Source organism: Ochlerotatus camptorhynchus, unplaced genomic scaffold, assembly GCF_037179485.1.
Source record: "Ochlerotatus camptorhynchus isolate MF236.1 unplaced genomic scaffold, CSIRO-AGI_Acam_v1.1 ptg000558l, whole genome shotgun sequence".
Taxonomy (NCBI): domain Eukaryota; kingdom Metazoa; phylum Arthropoda; class Insecta; order Diptera; family Culicidae; genus Ochlerotatus; species Ochlerotatus camptorhynchus.
The window spans coordinates 283,953-304,182 of record NW_027041041.1 but is presented as its reverse complement, the minus strand read 5'-3'; the positions used below and the strand labels follow the sequence as shown (position 1 = coordinate 304,182).

Here is a 20,230-nt window from a genome sequence, read left to right as displayed (position 1 = left end):
TGATATCTTATCATGTCAAATTGATTAACACCGTATCAAATAGCCATAATTTCATTTGAAAGTCCTATTTCCGATTCAAGGTCCAGAATGTTAAGCGTCATATACTAATCCACAATGGTACAAAAGCCGTATTTAGGATTAATAAATTATATGCCCCAGAACCATAAGTTTGAGATTATATTTGAAACAACTTTGTTGAAGAAACCAATTTTCTCTCTCTCTAATGGTTCCCGATTTCTAGTGGTTTGTTATAAATAACATACGGTTTACTTACTGAAATATCCTGGGCACCTTCAGTAGTGCATAGGGCCAACGTCTCTGATGGTTTCTGTAACAATGTTTTGATTTCAAAGACAGTAGGTGGTTGGCCTAAGGTCGCATATCTCCGTGATGGGGCTGCCATCTTTGGTGTAGCCTCCGGGGATAAGCATTTCTTATGCAAAGCCGCTGGATGCCAGTCAGACGCTGGTTGAGCCGTACATACATTGCCAATAGATTGGGTTTGATAACTTAGGGTGATCCCTAAAAATAACTTTAATCAAATTAACTTTATATTCATTGATTTCTCGTTCTCCCTTTTTGAGATATGAGCATTCTATGAAAAAATTAAAAGCTCTGAAAGTGTCTGGAAAACAGCATTTAAGGGAAATAAATGCATTAAAATTTAATTGAACTAAGCCTTATTACGTTACTTTTCAAGAAAATTTATAAGCCATGAACCATTAAAGATAGAAAATTGGTTTCGTCAGCAACATTTCTTTTAATGCATTGTTCTACAACTTTGTCGAACATTGTGCTGGCTTTGAATAGGGGAATAAGAAAGGGTGGTTGACCTACCCTCTCCTATTAAATTGGCATTAGGAAACAACATATATTAGTCTATGCTTAAATACGCTGAGACGTTCTTTAAAATAAAAATGAAGTAAGATTAATCATTAAAATCAGTATGTTTTATAATGCTTTCAATTTTTTTTAATCTTCATTATAGAGATTTTTAGCCAAAGGCTAGTTCATCTCTAAAATGCTGTAAAAAGTTTTCTGCAAATAATAACGTATCTGTCTTTTTTCTTTATTCTTTTCAGGTAATGCAATGCGACTATTCCAGTAAGTAGATATGTACCTCAGATGATGTTGTCATCATAAGAAGAATATTAATGAATATTTAATGCAACATGAATGAACCCTTTCCTTCAAGAATCGTTGATTATAATATATGAGACTACTTCCAAATCGAAAGAAAAACATTTACACAAGCACAACATGAAAAGAACTGTATGATGCTGTACTGCTAGTTTTTAATGTTGCATCCAGTTTACAGCAGATAAAGTTTCATCAAATTCCTGGAAATCAATTCCACGAGGACTCTGAAAATGGCCTCATTGGGAGTAGTAGAACTAAAAGTCCCACATCCGAAGAAGGTACTTCTACCGAAACAAACCAAATCGTTACCCGATGAAACATCTCGCAGTTTGTGACTAAACGCAGCGTAACTGAAACTAGTTAAATTAGAAATATCTAATTTTAAATGACGGTTACGGAGTTTACACATGCGGAGATTCAACCTTGAACGTCTGTCTGCGGCCTGGGTGTCCTTTGCTGTACACAGAAGTCATCTCCAATCAACTCGTTCATTGCTGCACGTTGCCAGCCTCGCAGTCTACGAATGCTCCATAAGACGCCTTCCACCTGCTCGATCCACACGTATTCGTGCATATCTGCCATAGCTGCCATAGTCTTGATCGATTGTGTCTTATCGATTGTGTCATAGTCGATGCTAGTCTATGAATAAATGGAGTGAGTGCAGTGCAAAACTTGCCGAATCGCGAAAATCTGGTCCGTGGTAGCGAGGGTTTGCCCCATGAACTATGTACTATGTAATCGGTCATAGACGGCAGCATAGTATTTGGGAGAGAATCATATAGGCGGTGCTCAGAAATGTGATCGCGCGGTAGTTGCAGCGCTCCTCCAACTTGTAGATTATACCCACGATATCTCTCATCCTCCCTTCCAGTAATAGCTCCCCCTCCAAAATATTTTAATTACCCAGTGCAGCGCTCTAGCCAGTGCATCCCCACCAGTCAACACCCGCGACTTTTTTGTTTATCAACCGACCGATCTCCTCCTCGACTCGGTGGTCTGGCTCCGGGAACCAGTTGTTTTCTGCGCGTGCCCCTAAATCTGTTACCGTACAACCTTCGTAATATGCAGTATCGCCATTAAGGTGCTCGTACTACTTCCACCTCACACTCGTTCGTGAGAAGATTTCCATCCAGATCTCTACACATATTGGCTTCTCGCAAAACTTTCGTATGCCGTTGTCGCGATACAGTTCTTCTAAACTTGATAACTTCAAAAAAATATAACTCAAAAAAGAAAAAAAAAACACATTGCTGATTTTATAATATGTTGTGTAAAAAATCCTTAATTTTCAAGAAAAAATATATAAACATATTGCGCCCTCTGTCTTCAAACCATAAAAACCATAACAAAAAACAAATACAATCAATGTTTTTCAATGCATAATCCCAATTTTTTAGTATCATTATATTTTTTCTAAAAAGCTCATTAACTTTCATTTGATATTTTCATCTTTGAAATTGGCCAATCAACTTATAAATTTTTGAAACAAAGTTAATTTTTAAAAAAACACGATTTTTTGGATCACCTCCCTAATAGTCACCATAATGTCAAAATAAAAAAAAAATATGGGTCTAATATTTTAGGGAAAACGCAGTTCGTATACAGTAATCGCTCCATTTATACGGTGAGTTGTACAAGCCACCCACCTTTCTTCTCTGCTGCCCTTCAACCGATTACGCTGATTTTTTGTATGTGATTAGTGTCAACCATAAACTAGTTATCCACAGAAAATCAGCTCAATTGATTGAAGGAAGGGGGTTTCTACCCTTGTCAAATCCCCAACTTTCAGTTTGACACCAACATGTCTTCGATTTTGACGTTATGGTACCTGTGGGATTTGACGTTTTGGTAGAGAGGCATATTCCGATTCAATGGCAAAATTAATAGGTTGCTTCAATATGCCATCAAGTTACGGCGCCGGTGGTGTAGTGGTAAGCGTGATAACCTCTCACCCCAGCAGGCCTGGGTTCAATCCCAGTCGGCGCCGCCGGGATGTTCTGAGGCATAACATCTCTGATCACGCCTTCCTTCGGATGGGAAGTAAAGCCGTTGGTCCCCGGTTCATGAGTTGATGGGTCGATAGGTAGGGTCCAGGTGTGGGAGCTGCCTTCCTGGCACGTCGGTAGCATTGGTGCTCAGCAAGGAAAGGCAAAGGAAAAAAAAAATATGCCATCAACATGAAGGTTTCAAAATCTGCCTCAGTGAGAGTACCTCCTGGTTGAAGGAGAGCCGAGAAATAGCGGTGGGTGAACGGTACCTACCACCCACCGCATAAATGGAGGAATGACTGTATATGACATTCGGGAGAGTGGAATTCGAGCTAATCTTGTAGAACCAGCCAAACCATGAACACATTCAAATAGGGGTACCTGAGGTAACATGCACCGTTGGGGCAAGATGCACTTCCTTCGTTTTAAGCCTAACATACATTTTTACAACGAAGTAGTTATTCTACAAGCTAAATCTATGTTTGCTTTGGACACCGTATCTATTTGGCAGCTCTATGTTATCAGATAATGTAAATACAAACAAAAACGAGTTTGCATTAGATATACTGTAATTTTGTCCTCCGAATTGTTAAGATTTTTTAGCGATTCAAACATTATTAAGCATCGGTGAAAGATGTTACCCATTTGACTGAGGTTTGAGCTACATTTTTCTGATAATATACCGGTAGGTTTTAATATGTATTTCTATTTTATGATCAAAAACATTTTCTTTATACATTCGGGGCACAATTCACTCCTATGTTTGGAGCAAAAAAATCCTTTAGTAAACTAGCGTTGTTTACGTTCTATTCTTTCTTCAGAGAGGTCCACAACGTTCCGAAGTCTATTAAGCGCTCATGGACCTTTGATCAACTACGATCAGAACTGAAGGCTGTCGAAAACGAAGATGTTCTTCTGCCTCAATTGGTCATGATTATTTAAAAGACGGTAAAGAGAGTCATGTTGCCCCATTATTGTGGTGCATTTTGTACCATTGTTGGGATGCATTCTGCCTCATCATTATGTTGCGTCTTTCCCCTTTATTGTAGGACATTTTATCCCAGCATGGGTGCATCTTGCCCCGATTAGTGGCATATTCAGATTATTTTATCAATTTCTAAAATAACTTTTTAATGTATTTTTTCGAACTTTTCATGTATGTTGCGAATATAAACAACTAAATAATGCTTAAGAGAATTTATGCAGTGCATGATATTCATAGTTGCCTTTAATTTTAATGGGAAAACACATTGATTTCCTTAACTGGTGCATTTTACCCCAGGGGCCCCTATGCCTAAATAATTATGATCGTCGAGTCATGGCGAAAATCGTGCAAACTTTGCGAATTTTTTGTGGGAAAACGAAAAGACATACAAAGTTGTGCTGTTGAGTTTTAATGCGTTATACATTCATGACTACAAAATGTTTTTTGTTTTTGAAAAATTCAAAATGGTGGCTTCAAAATGGCGGATCTTGTCGGCCTCTGCTGTCAATTGTAGGGCCTTCCGTGGTAAACTGAAATGAGTAACTGTCATATATTATGAAAATATATGACAGTTAAATTTCCTACGGCATATAGGGTAGAGAACTACTTCGGCCTTATCGCTCATTTTGGGCCTATCGAGCAGAAAACTTCAAATAAATCCATGATTTCAGAGTTAACAAGTCAATTATGCGTTTGGTACGATACTTTAGTTAGGCCTACGGAACGAGGTCAATGAGAACGCGTGATATGAACGTTTGCATCTATTATTCTCAAAAACAAAAGAAGCGCTCCGACCGAATCAATTTTTATCTTCAACCGATACGCCGAAGTGAATTCATTGGCGTTCCAATGGCGTTTCAATGCGTTAGGCCGAGTTTAGAATCCGTAGGCCGAGTTCGGCGTCAAGAAGTAGTGTTAGACTTTTGACAATATTTCAACGATTGGTTTCTCTTTATCAAATCTTACGGTACATACGGAAAGGTAAATAAATTTGGAAGCCATCAGTAATAATAACACTCCGTTTGGTGCTACACTGCGCTAGATTAAGATAGGCTAAGTGCGGGTTGTGCCGGAAATGGGTTAGTTAACCCTACCTAACCTAAACAAATTTTTAACGAAAAAACCCTAACTTTTCGGACATTTAAAAAACAATTTTTCATACCAATAATAGGTATAAGCTGTAAAGAAAAGTATTAATTTTAAAACTATGTTTGAATGAAGCGAATCGGATGAATAGAACAAGACTTATCATTGACAAGAGTTCTCAAAACATGGTTCCGAGGAAAACACATTTAAAGTTTTTAGCGTGACATGGGTCCGTTCGAGACGCTCTAACTCGAAAAATACGTAACGTATCGGAATATCCTTTGACACATATATTCTTCACAAGTGTAGTTTCCATTTTAGGTTAAAAAAATCGATTTTTTCGACAAAATCAAAATAAACCTCCCCTTAAGAAAAATGTAAATGTGTTATTGTAATATATTTCATAAACCCGTTTTAATGACAATCGTCAAAAATATAATTTAATTCATTACTTCTGAGTAGCCTAATATTTACTACATTCAGACTATACGCCTTTTTAATAGAAACTAAGCGATCGATTCGAGCTAGGGTGATAAATATGAGAAAGTAAAAAAAAAGTGTTGTGAGCAGAAATTTTTGCCATGAGACATAGGAAGTGGAACACTTTTTCACATTTCCTGATAAATTGATTAATCGGAGATGTTCCTAAACTTGATCTATAGTTGAAAAAATAACTCTGCATCGTTTTTGCAAGGATCCTGCTGGTGATCAGGAATATTTTGTTGAGAAAAATGTAAAATTAGAATAGTGCCTTAGTGGTTATGATTTTCCGGATTTCTTTTGTGTGAATAGTTGAGGAACAAATCAAATCATATCTGTGGAAAATCTTAAAATAAGTCAATTACCGATGGAAATTGGAAAGACGTTCAATGCAAAATGCTTTAATTTGCGTTATGAAAAATCCTCATTCTGATGTAAGCAAACGGTTTGGTTGACGTTTCCTCTCGAACTCGCCTGGCCCCCTCTGCATTGATGGTGCATTAAAAAAGCCTATAGCTGATATCACGTGATAAAGGCTGTCAAGATAGCCTATATTACGTGATATCAGCTATAGTATGAAAGTAGTACAATATTGACCAAATCATTCTTAATTTGATCAGGGGTAAAAACTGAGTTACTTACTAACCCTAGCAGTCTTTAGAAAGGTTCCTTAAATCAGATGAGTATCAATAATCAAATACCATACCATCTATTTTGCGGAACCTGTTGAAAGAATACAAAGGTGAGTATATCGTGAAAATACAGTAATGTCCCTCCAAGTCCCCGGCAAGGTGACAGATAACCTTAGTTTCACGTACCCACTTGCATATAGTAGAAGTCGCCACACAACATAAACAAAGGGATTGTCCTTCACCGCCGCAATGGCATTTCTTTATGGAAATCCAACTTTTTGTTTCTCCATGTGTGGATCTCAAACAACAAGCAAGAATGCTATATGATAAGAGCGAATTTATTATTGGTGAAATAAAATAATCCAAACAAATTGAAACCGATTGATGGGGGTTCATTTTCTAATATAATCAAATGGCAAGAAAAACACTTTACTGTCTTCTATTTTAATTCCCTCTTGAATATAATCAGCCTACAGATTTCTTTTTTTGATCATAGTGGTGCGATAAAGGCTTGCCATATGAATAAACAACAGTTTACTTTCCCGTGTTTCTCTATTCTTGTGTTCTTGTGTTTTGTGTATTCTTCTGACATGCAAGACTTCGGAAATTAAATTGGAAATACTCAGTAATCACCACAAATATTTCAACGTTGGAACATATTACGAATGGCTTGAAAATAGAATCCTAATGAGCATGTATGCAGGATGCAGTAAAAAATCATCGCAACATCTTGATAAATCAAATAAGGGTCTCACAAAAAAATTATAGTGAGTTTCTAAAATTAATAAATTAAAGTTATTATTTTTTGTTACAAACGTCCGTATCATTAACGGTATTCCTCACCAAACTTGAAGCCTCAAGAAGCAGATGATTCCATAAATTTGTATGCTCCTTATTTAGTAACACAGTTATGGGCATAGTGACAATGACAATACAAATACCATGAAGAACGCTGAAAATCTCTCAACTTAGTGTTCTAGATGCACTTCCACAGTTATTAATTGAGAGCTTTCGACGCCTGTACCATTTTTGCATTGGTATAATTGTGTGGCAAGTTCAATCATACTTCTATGCCCAGGGAAGTCGAGACATTTTCCAACCCGAAAAATTCCTAGACCGGACCGGGAATTAAACCCAGCCACCTCCAGCATGGTCTTGCTTTGTAGCTGTGCCTTTACCGACTGAGCTAAGGGAGGCCCCGACAATATATCACATTTTTAGCTTAAATTCATTAGAGACCTTCGACATACGTACAAAGTACACCGTTCTACTATCGTTGAACAATCGTTGTACTATCATTGTACTAACGTTGTACTCTTTTATGTTAGTACCTCAAATTGTACATTTTGCAGTACTAGCTGCGTATAATTAGTACACTCTTACTCGCTGCAAAACCATGCTTTCTTTGTTCATCATCGATAGCATAGCAATAGCGTTGAAAACACCGAAAGTATCCTTGTTCAATTCTCATTTGGTTCTGTACTGCTCATATACGGTACACACAAAAAAAAAGTTTCATAAACTGATACTGCATTGTGCATACTACTGAGAATCAAAGCGAAATTTGTAACTGGAGTTCCTATGTCGCTAACATCGCGTGTGCGGTTTGGTGAGCGCGCGACAATAAGATGAATTTTAAACTTTAATTTTGTTTACTGCACATCATTTCCGCATTCGCCCTTTTAAGATAACACTTCTGAAATTTGTGAGTTTGACAGAACCACCAGCACCAAATTGTCGGGGTACACTGGCAATAGACCGGAGCTGTCAAGTTGCCCCCGAGTTGTGTCCCTCCGACCGTCTTTGAATAATTTCTCATAACCGAATTAAAAATCATTCGCATTCATCTTCAAGATGTTTAATGTATACTTTGGTGCAATATTATCTCTGAAAAAATATTTTGAAAAAGAGGGTAAACAAATCGGGTAATTACTGTAATTCCGTTACTGTAAATCGTACAATGCTATTTTAATTTTCCTCTAATGTCGAGTCTGTACTTTGCTGACAAACAATTACAATTCATGCTTCTATGAGATTCCTATACAATCAATACAATATGCACAAATATTAACCAATCGTCAGGCACATTTTGAATTGGATTATGATTTTGATCCACAGTGAAGGTTATAATGATTTATTGAATTTGATATCTATAACGACAGTTTCATGTAAAAATTGTGGTTGAACTAAGCAATTTGGAGATTTTAAAATAACACGATTGTCGAATTCTCGATTATTGAGGCTTTCAATTTATGACGATCGGTAAGATTTGTACCTGTATTGACACTATCGTTGGAAACTAGCTTATGAAAAAATTTAATATGCTGTCCTGACAAAAATTCACAGTGTACTCATCACTAAAATCCTGTTAACCTAGGGTGTCCCAGAATGTCTAAGCACGATTTAAAAAACGATGACGTAACTCGGTTTACAGCAAATTCGATTTTTATTTCGTATTCATGATCTCATGCAGTTTAACGTAGAAAATCCGAGATTCGATCAGTCGTAATCCAAGTAGAGGATTTTTGATCTCACGCTACTCATTATCTTCAGCACAGATGCCTTTCAAACAATTTTTGATACTTTTTCCCTATCATTCGCAAACTTTGTAACGGAATCCGCTGCCTTTACACGTTTCCGCAAACAGGGCCCAAAAAGTTTCAATTGGTCTGGCCTACCGACAGTTTGGCGGATTCATTTCCTTGGGTACGAATTGGACCTTGTTGGCTTTATACCAGACTACCGTGTCCTTGGAGTGATAAACCGACGCCAAATCCGGCCAAAACAGAAGCTTGTTCAAACACCCACTCACGTAAACAACGGTTGTCATTGTATCCGTTGTTACAAACGGTTTGGAAAGCATACAACACTCACAAATGGCTTGCCAAACCATAGTCTTTTCACCAAATTTTTCGGTAAAACGATTTTTACCGAAAAATTTGGGGAAAAGGCTTTGGTTTGGCAAACCGTCAATACTTCGGCCACGAACGGTGTGGTACCACAAACGAAGTGACAGACGACTAACTGGCGAAGAAATCAATTGAAATAATGTGGTTCACTGTAATGGAATTTTCTTAGAATTATTTTTTTACCCTTTGATTACAAAACTCTTCCTGGTGATCAGTACTACCACAAACGAAGTGACAGACGGAGCGGCTTGAAAACTTTGGTGACGAAACTGCTATTGCAATTTTTCAGTGTAAAACATGGCAACACTACTACCATAGTTACCTCTATCTAAGACTAGAAGGCCCCAAAATAACGTGCTCAACTTTTTGGCTCAGCTCTGGTACTCTCTTCGGTCCCAAGCTAATCGATTAACCCCTCGAAACATAGGAAAATCGACTAACCCCTCATTTTATCTGTCAAACTTTCGTAGCGAATCAAAACAAACATTGTGTAGTACTAGAATGTCGTCTAGAATGGGGTACGTTAATCGTTTGCTATGGACCAATAGGCTAGTCAAGTAGTGAGCCAATTTAAAATCGTTAGTTTCGTATTGATTGTTGCTATAGCCGTCAATGATGATATGTTGTATTTTTTTTTGCAAAATCAAATAATGTCAAGTTCTCCACACACCGTCCACCAGCTGAGCAACGCCAGCTTTATGAATTGCTAATTAATGTTTATGTTTTAGCAAATTGCACCAATCTGCTGAACAATCATGTAACTAAACACTCATAATCGTCAGTTCTTCTAGCAGGTCGTGAGTTGTTGTAAAAGTATTTATTGGTCCGTTCACTTGGCGTGTGCATGATATGGGTTAAGGTTACCATAATATGCATCCAACTTTGACGGTTTCTCGGTTGCATATAAATTCCTACAGCCATCGTCAAACATCTGGCGTCCGTATCGCCTGTTGCAAGTTACCGATCACCGACTGAAGCCATAAAATTTGCTCATGAAAATAGTTGCAATGGTGCAGTGGCAAAGGTTAACTTTGCATTATGATTTGAACATTACTGCAAAAGCATGTTCGGAATGGTATTTGTTTTACTTTTAAATGCTACCGATTTAGCGCTCCGGAAGGGTGTTGTTGAGGAATTTATTAGCACTGTCGGGGTGGGCTTTTATGAATCTGTCAGTATATTTTAGCCTATGTCTTGACATTTTTGAGAATGTGTGTACGAATATGGATCTCACCTCAAATAACACGAATTTGGTAGCGATTTGTATGAACTTTGCTCTTCTGATAGTAATTTTCAAAACGAACCTTCATTGTCATTGTGGCACCCTTAAATGGCAACCATTTTGCCTAATTCCTGAAGATTGGTCTCCCAGAGAACAAAATAAGGAGGTGGAAGAACATTTTTATGATTTCACAAAAATCAAACTGATATATTAATCAATTTGTTTCATCTGACTTAATTTGTCTAAATAGAGACATAAAAGTTCCATGTCCTGTCGAATTTCTATTTACATGGAACTGTTATGCTAATAGCTATAGTGTTCTACGAGTCTCGTTAAGTCATCGCTATGGCTTCAATGTCTAAGATGGTAAAATTAATAAATTTTCACTTGAAATCTTCAGTTTGATGGCAAGATGCCTGCCAAAACCTAAATAGTCAATTTAACAATGATTTAGAACTTGTAGATTATTTTTTGAACACTTCATTAGACCATAACGATTGTTTATATCTTCCGTTTAGTTCATGTAATTGTTTAACTACATCTTATTTCACTCCACCGATATACACTGCGTCTCGATTGTATGCAAAGAAATGTTTAGTGTTTATTATCATGAAAATGGTCGGCTCGCATTGTGTGAGGAAATAAATTTCATTAGCACTTTTGGAATGATTTACCGTGCTTACGCTCACTGAAAAAAAAAATATGACCTGAAAGTGCAGAATAATTGAGATTTACTTTTGTTACCGTACGTGGTTTGATGTTGAGGCCTTTTAACGATTCGCACCATAATTCGTTTCTTTTTTGTCTTACTTTCCTCATCGTATTACGGCTACTTGCTAGTCGAGGGCAGCACAATATCAGTTTGAGAAGATTTTTATCTTAAAATATATTAAAACGTGGTGAGTTTGTGCTTGGGAGCGCTGCTGCTGGGAAAGTTTTCCACTTCGTGACCACTTATGATGCATGGGAGGTGTAGTTTAATGTGTGTGCTTACCGTATTTGATGTCGTCTGAAAGTGAAATCAAGTAGTCTTGGTCACTGGATTCATTTCACATCCGATGTGGAGGTATTTCATTAACTATGTAGAAACTTTTTTACAGATATAATACAATTTAACTCAATGGACCATCTTGTCAAGCACTGTTGGCGGGCTTTTCTAGCAGGTTTCACAAAACTGGAACAACAAATTACTTTTTTTATGAAAGTCATAAATGTTGGCGTTTTTTTCTAGAAGAAAAAATCTCAAAATGTTGTTTTATTTTTAATTTCGAGTAATAGTAAACGTCATTTCGAACTGATCGAATGAAGTGGTTCATTGTTCGAACGTTTTTTATTCGCTTAAGAGATTCAGGATGAATACGCTAATCAATAAAGAGATCATAATTACATACTAGGGGAGGTGAACCAGATATGGCACTACTTGTACCAGTTATGGCATGAACTAGTACTGGCCGTTTGGTATAAATGGTGTAGTGACATAACTAGTACCATTGCGTATATGAGATTAAAGTTGTTTTCATCTACTTTAATTACTGTTTGTATTTTTATTTTAAAATCAAATACTAAAACCACAAAAATCCAAATGTGGCTTAAAGTGAGTGGAAGTTATAGATAAAGTAAGCTATGCCATTTGGATCTTTCCGAATTTGGGAGCTCACGGACTCCATTATCGACCCGATTACCGACATTACCGGAATCTTGTTATTTCAGTATTCTGGCCGGCAAGGGAGTTCGTGAGCTCTCGAATTTGAAGAAAAACAGATTCAATTGACATAGTTTACATTATGTATCACTTACATTCACTTTGAACCACACTTGGATGATTAACCATTATTAGATTTGATTTAAAATACAAATACGTACAGTAGTGAAATTACCGGCAAACAACCCTTTATGAGATAGTGCCATAACTGGTTCAACTGTAGTTAGCAGAGTACACAAAAATAAGCGTCTCTCGTTTGATTCCCCTTTTGCCTGGATAAACAGCTTTAACCCCTTTGTTGCCGTAATAAAACCCCCTTGCACTAATTTTCGAGAGCTATATTTTTATCAGCTTCAAAGCTACAATTAATAGGATTAATTAGAACAGAAATGGTAGATTTAGGACAAGTAACTTACAATTTAGTGCTTTTATGGTTAGCAATATGTATATAACTTTAATCCACGGAAAAATAGATTTAAGGTTAATAGGAAATTCAACTAATTAAATACAAATATCACTCCACTAAAACGCCGTAGTCATCCGAGGTCGTGCAGGGTTTTCGTTTGACAGCTCGACCGTCCTGAGCTCGGTTGATCATCGGTGACAGCGGGTGACGTTTCTGTTGGACGCGTCGCCTTCAGCGACCGGGTTACCAGATTCACCACCCCTGTGGTAAATTGGTAGACTTGCGGCAACATCCTCCGCCGGGTGCATCTTGCCATCGGCCAAGACTGCACGGGTTTCTCCAACATTCAGCAAGGCGATCTTGGTAACCGGTCTTCGTACACTACCTCCCTTAGTCCGCACGATAGCTTGACGCACTCTTCCATCAGGTCCTCTAATAGCTTGCTCCACACGTCCTCTGGTCCACTCGCTTCGTCTGCCGTCATCGGTAATGAGAACCAAGTCACCATCCTTGATCTCTCTCGCAGCTTCTTCGAACCACTTCGGTTGCCGGCGAATAACTGGCAGATATTCTTTAAGCCACCGTTTCCAGAAGATGTCCAGTTGCTGTTGTATCTCTACCCACGTCTTCTGAAGGTTCCGCTGCTGGTAGCGAATGTCCCGGCCCGGTTCCTTGATACCGCTCGAACTCCCGAGCAAGAAATGGTTCGGTGTTAGTGCCTCAGATTCCTCCGAGTCTAACGGCAGATACGTCAAAGGCCTAGCATTGACTACGCTCTCAGCCTCCACAACCAAAGTCCCAAGTCCTTCCTCGTCAAGTTTCCCATCCCCGTAAGCTTCACCCATCGCGGCTTTCACTGACTGGACCATCCTTTCCCAGGCACCGCCCATGTGTGGAGCACCTGGCGGAATGAAGAGCCATTTGCACTTCGAGCTGGTGAAGGTGGCGGATAGTCCCTGCTCAATTTGTTCCCGCAGAAGTCGTTCGGCGCCTTGAAAATTGGTCCCGTTATCGCTGTAGAATTCTACTGGTGCTCCGCGACGGCCGATGAACCTTCGGACGGCGGAAACGCATGATGAAGTCGTCAGGCTGTGCACAACTTCCAGATGGACCGCGCGCACGGTGAGACAAGTGAAAAGTGCGATCCACCTCTTCACGCTCGCTCTTCCTTGCTTCACCAACAACGGACCGAAATAATCCAATCCGACGAAACTAAATGGACGGCTGCAGGCTGCAAGACGGGCCGATGGAAGTGGAGCCATCGGAGGGATGTACGGCCGCGCTCGGCGAAGTATGCAGTACCTACACTCACGGCTGCACCTTCGCACCACTGTTCGCAATCGAGGGATTTCAAAATGCTGACGGATTTCATTGACTACAGTTTCCGGGTTGGCATGTTTATACTTCCGGTGGTACTCATCCACCACGAGCGTAGTCACTTCACTCTTCCGGGGAAGAATCACTGGATGCCGCAGATTGTACGATGCATGTTTTGCTGCTCCGATGCGTCCGCTCTGTCGCATTACTCCGTCTTCGTCCAACGCCGGTACTAGTTGATACAGCGAACTGCTTTTCGGGATCGGTTGTGCTTCACCTTCCGCAGCAGACTTGTTCTTCGTGAGAATTGTCATCTCGTCCGGAAACACTTGCCACTGCACCTGCTTCATGATCACCGCTTCCGCTGCCTGGAGCTCCTCTTGTTACAATTCGCCACACATTTTGCGTTGATGTTGTTCATGAAACGTAGCACATAAGCTACCGTGCGATGTAGCCTCTCCCACTTCGGGAACCTTTCAAACTGAATGACTGGCTCATACGGAAATTGGAAAAGAACAGAAGGACGTATCTCCTCAGTCTCGATGGAAGATAACTCTGGTGGAGTTGGCCAGTCGTCTTCCGGGTACCTCAGGAACTGTGGTCCAGCAAACCAGCGGCTATCGGTGCTGAAATACGGTCCTTTGCCCCACTTAGTCCCCTCGTCAGCCGGGTTGGACAACGATGGAACGTATCTCCATTCATCTACGCTGGTAGTCTCCAGAATTTCTCCTACTCTGTGGGCAACGAAGGGGCGGTAGTTGCGTGGATCCGACCTGATCCAAGAAAGCGCCGTAGTGTTGTCCGTCCACAGATAGCGCTTCGTGATCGGGATGGTGTGGTTTTCCTGAACAAATTTCAACATCCGTGTTCCAAGTACGCACCCTTGTAGCTCAAGCCTGGGAATGGACATTGGCTTCAGAGGAGCCACCTTCGCCTTTGCTGCCACTAAAGAACACTGTCCGTTACCCTCAGAATCCATCACGCGTAGATACACGACGCAGCAATACGCCGCAGGGCTTGCGTCAACGAAAACGTGCAGCTGTGCATTCTCATAGGTGGAACTCGTCGCTGCTTCGAAGTAGCATCTCGGGATACGAACCGTTGAAATAAACTGGATCATTTGCACCCATTCCCGCCAGCGATTCAGCTCAGCGTCCTTGATATTCTCATCCCAGTTGATTCCGGTCCGCCATAGCTCCTGAATTAGAACCTTTCCGTGAATGAGGAACGTCGCCAGTAATCCTAGCGGGTCGAACAACGTCATCACACAGCGCAGTACTTGCCGTTTTGTAGGCCGAGTGGAAGTCTCGATAAGCGTGCGCACTTCCTCGTTCATCTGCGTTGAGAAGCATAGTTCGTCGGTTGCGGGCATCCACAGCATTCCGAGAACCCTCTCAGTGTGCTCCTTGTCAACCAGGTTGATATTCTTGTTTCTATCGATCCCTGGCTCTCCCAGGAACTCCAGCACTGCATCGCTGTTGGCATTCCAGTTCCTCAGAACGAAGCCACCGTTGCGATGAACTAAGCGCACTTCTGCAGCAATCTGCTTGGCTTCTTCTACATCCCCGAAGCTGTCGAGATAGTCGTCAACGTAGTGGTTGTCTACTATCCGTTGAGCAGCACGAGGATACTGCTGCGAGTGCTCCTTGGCGTTTAAGTTCTTTACGAACTGCGCTGAAGCCGGTGAGCAGGTTGCTCCGAATGTAGCTACGTCCATAACGTAGACTATGGGAGGCAGTGTGGGATCGAAGCGAAATAGGAATCTTAATGACTGCTTATCGCGTGCTATCATCAAAATCTGATGGAACATCTCTGCGATGTCTGCGCTAACCGCAATGTGGAACTGCCGGAAGCGGAATAGAACAGCAGGAAGAAAGGTCAACTGGTCGGGTCCCTTCAACAGATGGCTGTTCAACGACAACCCGTCCACCTTGGCAGCAGCGTCCCAGATAATGCGCACCTTTTCGGGCTTCTTCGGGTTCGTTACTGCTCCCAACGGAAGGTACCACACCCTTCTTGGGTCAGCTCTCTCCAGTTCTGCATCCGACGCAACGTGTGCGTAGCCCTTGATCACGTAATCCCGAACTTGCTGCTGTATTTTCTGTTTCAGTGTTGAATCTCGCTCCATACGACGCTCCAAACATTTCATTCGGCTCAGCGCCATAGGATAGCTTTCCGGTAACTCGACGTGATCCTTCCGCCACAGCAGTCCGGTTTCGTATCTGTCTCCAACTCGCCGGGTCGTTTGCTCCAGTAGCTCCTGCGCTCGTTGATCCTCGGCCGAGAGAATGGGGTTGGCCGCTCCTACTTCGTCTACGGCGAAGAATTGCTTTACCGTTTCATGGAGCTCTTCGTTTTTCGTACACTCGCACACGTGAAAACTGTACGATTCCTGCTCCAGCTGCTGCTGCTGGCCGTAAACGCACCAGCCAAGCCTGGTTTTGGCTGCAACAGGTCCGGATCCATCTCCTTCTCTGACCTTCAGTGGTAGGGCCAACCGCAGATTATCGAGCCCTATCAGAATCCTAGGAGTAGCATCCTGGTAGCTCTTCAATGGTAGATGCTTCAAATGTTTGAAGCGCTCCGCTGCATTCTCCAAATGGAAGCTTTGTGTCGGTAGATTCAAGCATTCGACCGTTCGCGCTCCAACGATAGTGAACTTCCGTTCCTTACCTTCACCAGAGATCGAAATGGAAACACTCTGTGAAGATTTCTCCGTACGGGAGGTGTTTGCCGTCCATCGCAGGCAGAGAGGTTGTGGTCTTCCGGTTATCCCAAGCTGGTTCACTAGCTCCCCTTCGATCAACGTCAATGAGGACCCTTCATCTAGAAAGGCAAAGGTATTTACCTGGCCGCTATTCCCATAGAGAGTCACGGGAACTATCCTGAAGAGAACACTCGAAGTAAGCAGACGATGAGTATGATTATCCGCTACCTGCGTGACAGCACTCGATGACCTTTGCGTTGAATGTAGGAGAGGATGGTGCCTATACTGACACCCGTCGATGCCGCAGCGTGTAATGACTCGGCATGACCGCCTGCCATGCCTAAACAGGCAGTTTTGGCAGACGCCCAACGAACGAATTTTCCGCCAACGATTGTCGATACTGAGAGCTTTGAACTCCCCACAATCTCGAATACGATGTCCAAATTTACTACAGTTCACGCATTCGATCTTGTCAGCCGGCTTCTGTACAGCTGCTTCCGACGACCCTTCGACGGTGGACGCGTGTTGGTTGACGAATCCCTTCTGCTTTGCTTTTTCCTTTCCCTGCTCTCTTCCGTGACATCTGTTCCCGTCCGACTCGAACGAAAGTACACTCGTAGCATCCTCGACGACTTGCTGCATGTAAGCACAGAACGTTCTCAGGTCTACGATGCCCGCAAAACATCGTCTATACCCAGCCCACATCATCTTCTGGTCCGCTGGCAGTTTAGCTACCAGTTCTTGCAGAAGTGTAGGATTAGACAGGTGACTGAGTTCGTTCGCCGCCTCGATGTGATCGCACAGTGCCTGTATAGCGGTCCCATAATGGATGAGCCCCTCTAATCGATCCGATCTTGGTGCTGGAATCGATCGAACTTTCTGGAGCAGAGCGTTGATCAGGAGTTCCGGACGTCCGTAGCGCATCTGCAGTGCCTCGATGACCTGTGGAACGGTGGAAGGTATCACAAGTCTGCTCCTGACACTCTCGAGCGCACTGCCCTTCAGGCAACGTTGTAGCCGGATCATGTTTTCGCCATCCGTATAGCCGCAAGCTTCGGTCGTGTAGTTGTAGCTGGAGATAAATATAGGCCATTCGGCTGGGTCCCCGGTGAACGTAGGAAGATCCCTAGCTAAGGACTGACGGGCTACAAGCTGCTGCGACGTGGGACCCAATTGCACATTCACGGGGGGATTTCTAGGGGGATTTCGTAGGGGGAAAACTTGACGGTTGGACCCATTCATGTAAGGAAGGCGATCGTTAATGTTTGAGAGTGGGTTTGTACTTTGCGGTGGCACAAACTGAGGAAATGGGTGGTTGTTTTGGTTGGTTGTGGGAGGACTTATGTCAAATAAACCAGGATTGCCTTTATTTTGAGCGTGAAGAGGGGCCTGACGCTTACCTGCTTGTTCCGGGTTAGGATACGTTTTAGGAATAGCACCTGTATCCCGGTGTTCATCACGTGTCATCCTTCCCGGTTCGGGTACCCACAGCGGTGGCGCTTGCGGTACCGTGTTCGCTGGCTGCTGACGGAAAGCTTCTTCCATCCGCTTCATGCATTGCTCCAACTGTGCTCGCAATTCAGCCACTTCGTTACGCGACTGCGACCGATCGCGAGATTTCGCTCTCCCCTGGGTTTGATTCGGGTCACCGGTGTTGGAACCTTGTGGTTGAACGCCGTGATCGATTGGCGAGGCAGCTGGTGCTGGATTTCCGCCCACCGCGCCTTCTTCCGTACCGTCACGGGACGACTCCTCTACCCATCGACGCACTCGCCGATTATGTGCCTGACTACTTACTTGGCTCTTCTGACTCCGGGTCTCCTCGGCCGCTCTGGCCTTATCCAGCAGTTTTTGTTGCTGCTTTAAAAATTTCATCTGCAGCTTCAAATCCGCCTGTTGCCGCTCGAGGTCTTGCTGTCGCTTCAGTCGTTCGAGCTCGTGAGCGACAGTCGATCCGCTTTTGTTGGATTTGCTGCTTCTTGCCGACACGCTGGGGGCAGCTTCGCACTTGGTGCATATCCATGCCCGTTCGCTAATCGATGAATCGACGTCGGCACATGCGAAATGCCACCAGCAATCACAGGTGTCGCATTGCACGAAGTTGGCCGGCAAATCGGACTTGCTGCACGCCACACAACTAACCTCTTTATCTGCAGGCATACGTGGAGGATCCGGGGGGTTCGGCATCGTTCAAGGTAAATTCTTTGAAGAATTGTTGCCGTAATAAAACCCCCTTGCACTAATTTTCGAGAGCTATATTTTTATCAGCTTCAAAGCTACAATTAATAGGATTAATTAGAACAGAAATGGTAGATTTAGGACAAGTAACTTACAATTTAGTGCTTTTATGGTTAGCAATATGTATATAACTTTAATCCACGGAAAAATAGATTTAAGGTTAATAGGAAATTCAACTAATTAAATACAAATATCACTCCACTAAAACGCCGTAGTCATCCGAGGTCGTGCAGGGTTTTCGTTTGACAGCTCGACCGTCCTGAGCTCGGTTGATCATCGGTGACAGCGGGTGACGTTTCTGTAGGACGCGTCGCCTTCAGCGACCGGGTTACCAGATTCACCACCCCTGTGGTAAATTGGTAGACTTGCGGCAACACCCTTGTTAAAGCTTGGAGATGAACTAGCCCATCGCTAAAAATCTCCTTAATAAAGTTTAAAAAAAAACCTTTCCTAAAGTCGTCACAACGGACACGTACCATATATTTTTATTCACAGTCTTAAATTCATCGTACCTTATGTATGATTTGCTATGTGTACTGGAGCTCCATCCTGATGAAAAGAGTAATATCATAGAGGTAACCCTAAGACCATAAGGTCCCGAAGAAACATGCTCAACTTTTTGGCTCAGCTCTGGTACTATCTTCGGTCCTATGTCAATCGATGCACCCCTCGAAACATAGGAACATCCACGAATTCCTCATTTTATCTGTCAAACTTTCATAGCGAATCAAAACCAAGGGGGGGAGGTGGCTGTCAAATACGAACAATCATCGCCTACCTCGCATGCCTCGCATAACTGGTTCCAAACGTAAACAAGCGATAAGAAACTTACAGCGTTTGTTTACGTTTGGAACCAGTTTCATACAAGAATGATCAGTAGGCTGATTTGACAGCACGTCCCCCCCAGATCAAAACAGACAAAGTGTAGTACTAGAATTTTGACTAGATTAGGGTACGCTTATAGATGTACTTGGGACCAATAGGCTAGCCAAGTAGTGAGCCAATTTAAAATCGTTAGTTTCTGTACCGTATGTTTCCGGAACAGCAAGCATTAATTTTTCTGTAATGTTTGATTAATTTTTGATTGAATATATATGTGCCACACTGTATGTATATATTTTTACATTATCAAAATGTCTAATCACATGAAATGAGCGATATATATATATATCCATGGAATCGTCAAAATGGTTTAAAATCTTATCTGTATGCGAAACAATAATTTGCATTATACTAGAGTAAGGCACTACTTCGTCGCAATCGCCCATATCCGTTCTATCGAGCAAAAAAAAAACCAAAATCGACTGCGCTACAAAAAGTAGTCAGATTTTTAGCACTTATTGTCAATAGCGGATGAATTTTTATTCTAAACAAGCCAATCGATTTGAAATTTATCTGCGAATCAGCTAAAATGAACA

At 41.9% G+C, this 20,230-nt stretch overlaps 3 protein-coding genes across 3 annotated transcripts in view; 1 reads left to right on the top strand and 2 right to left on the bottom strand.

The window, feature by feature from the left end:
* Positions 1 to 20,230, top strand: part of Fbxl7 (F-box and leucine-rich repeat protein 7) — a 150,563-nt gene that overhangs the window by 39,466 nt on the left and 90,867 nt on the right. The window lies entirely within an intron of this gene.
* LOC135713493 (uncharacterized) lies at positions 12,739 to 14,181 on the bottom strand. The gene has a single exon (XM_065236618.1). The coding sequence runs from the start codon at positions 14,179 to 14,181 to the stop codon at positions 12,739 to 12,741; it is 1,443 nt and encodes a 480-aa protein (XP_065092690.1).
* Positions 14,220 to 18,761, bottom strand: LOC135713505 (uncharacterized). The gene has a single exon (XM_065236635.1). The coding sequence runs from the start codon at positions 18,759 to 18,761 to the stop codon at positions 14,220 to 14,222; it is 4,542 nt and encodes a 1,513-aa protein (XP_065092707.1).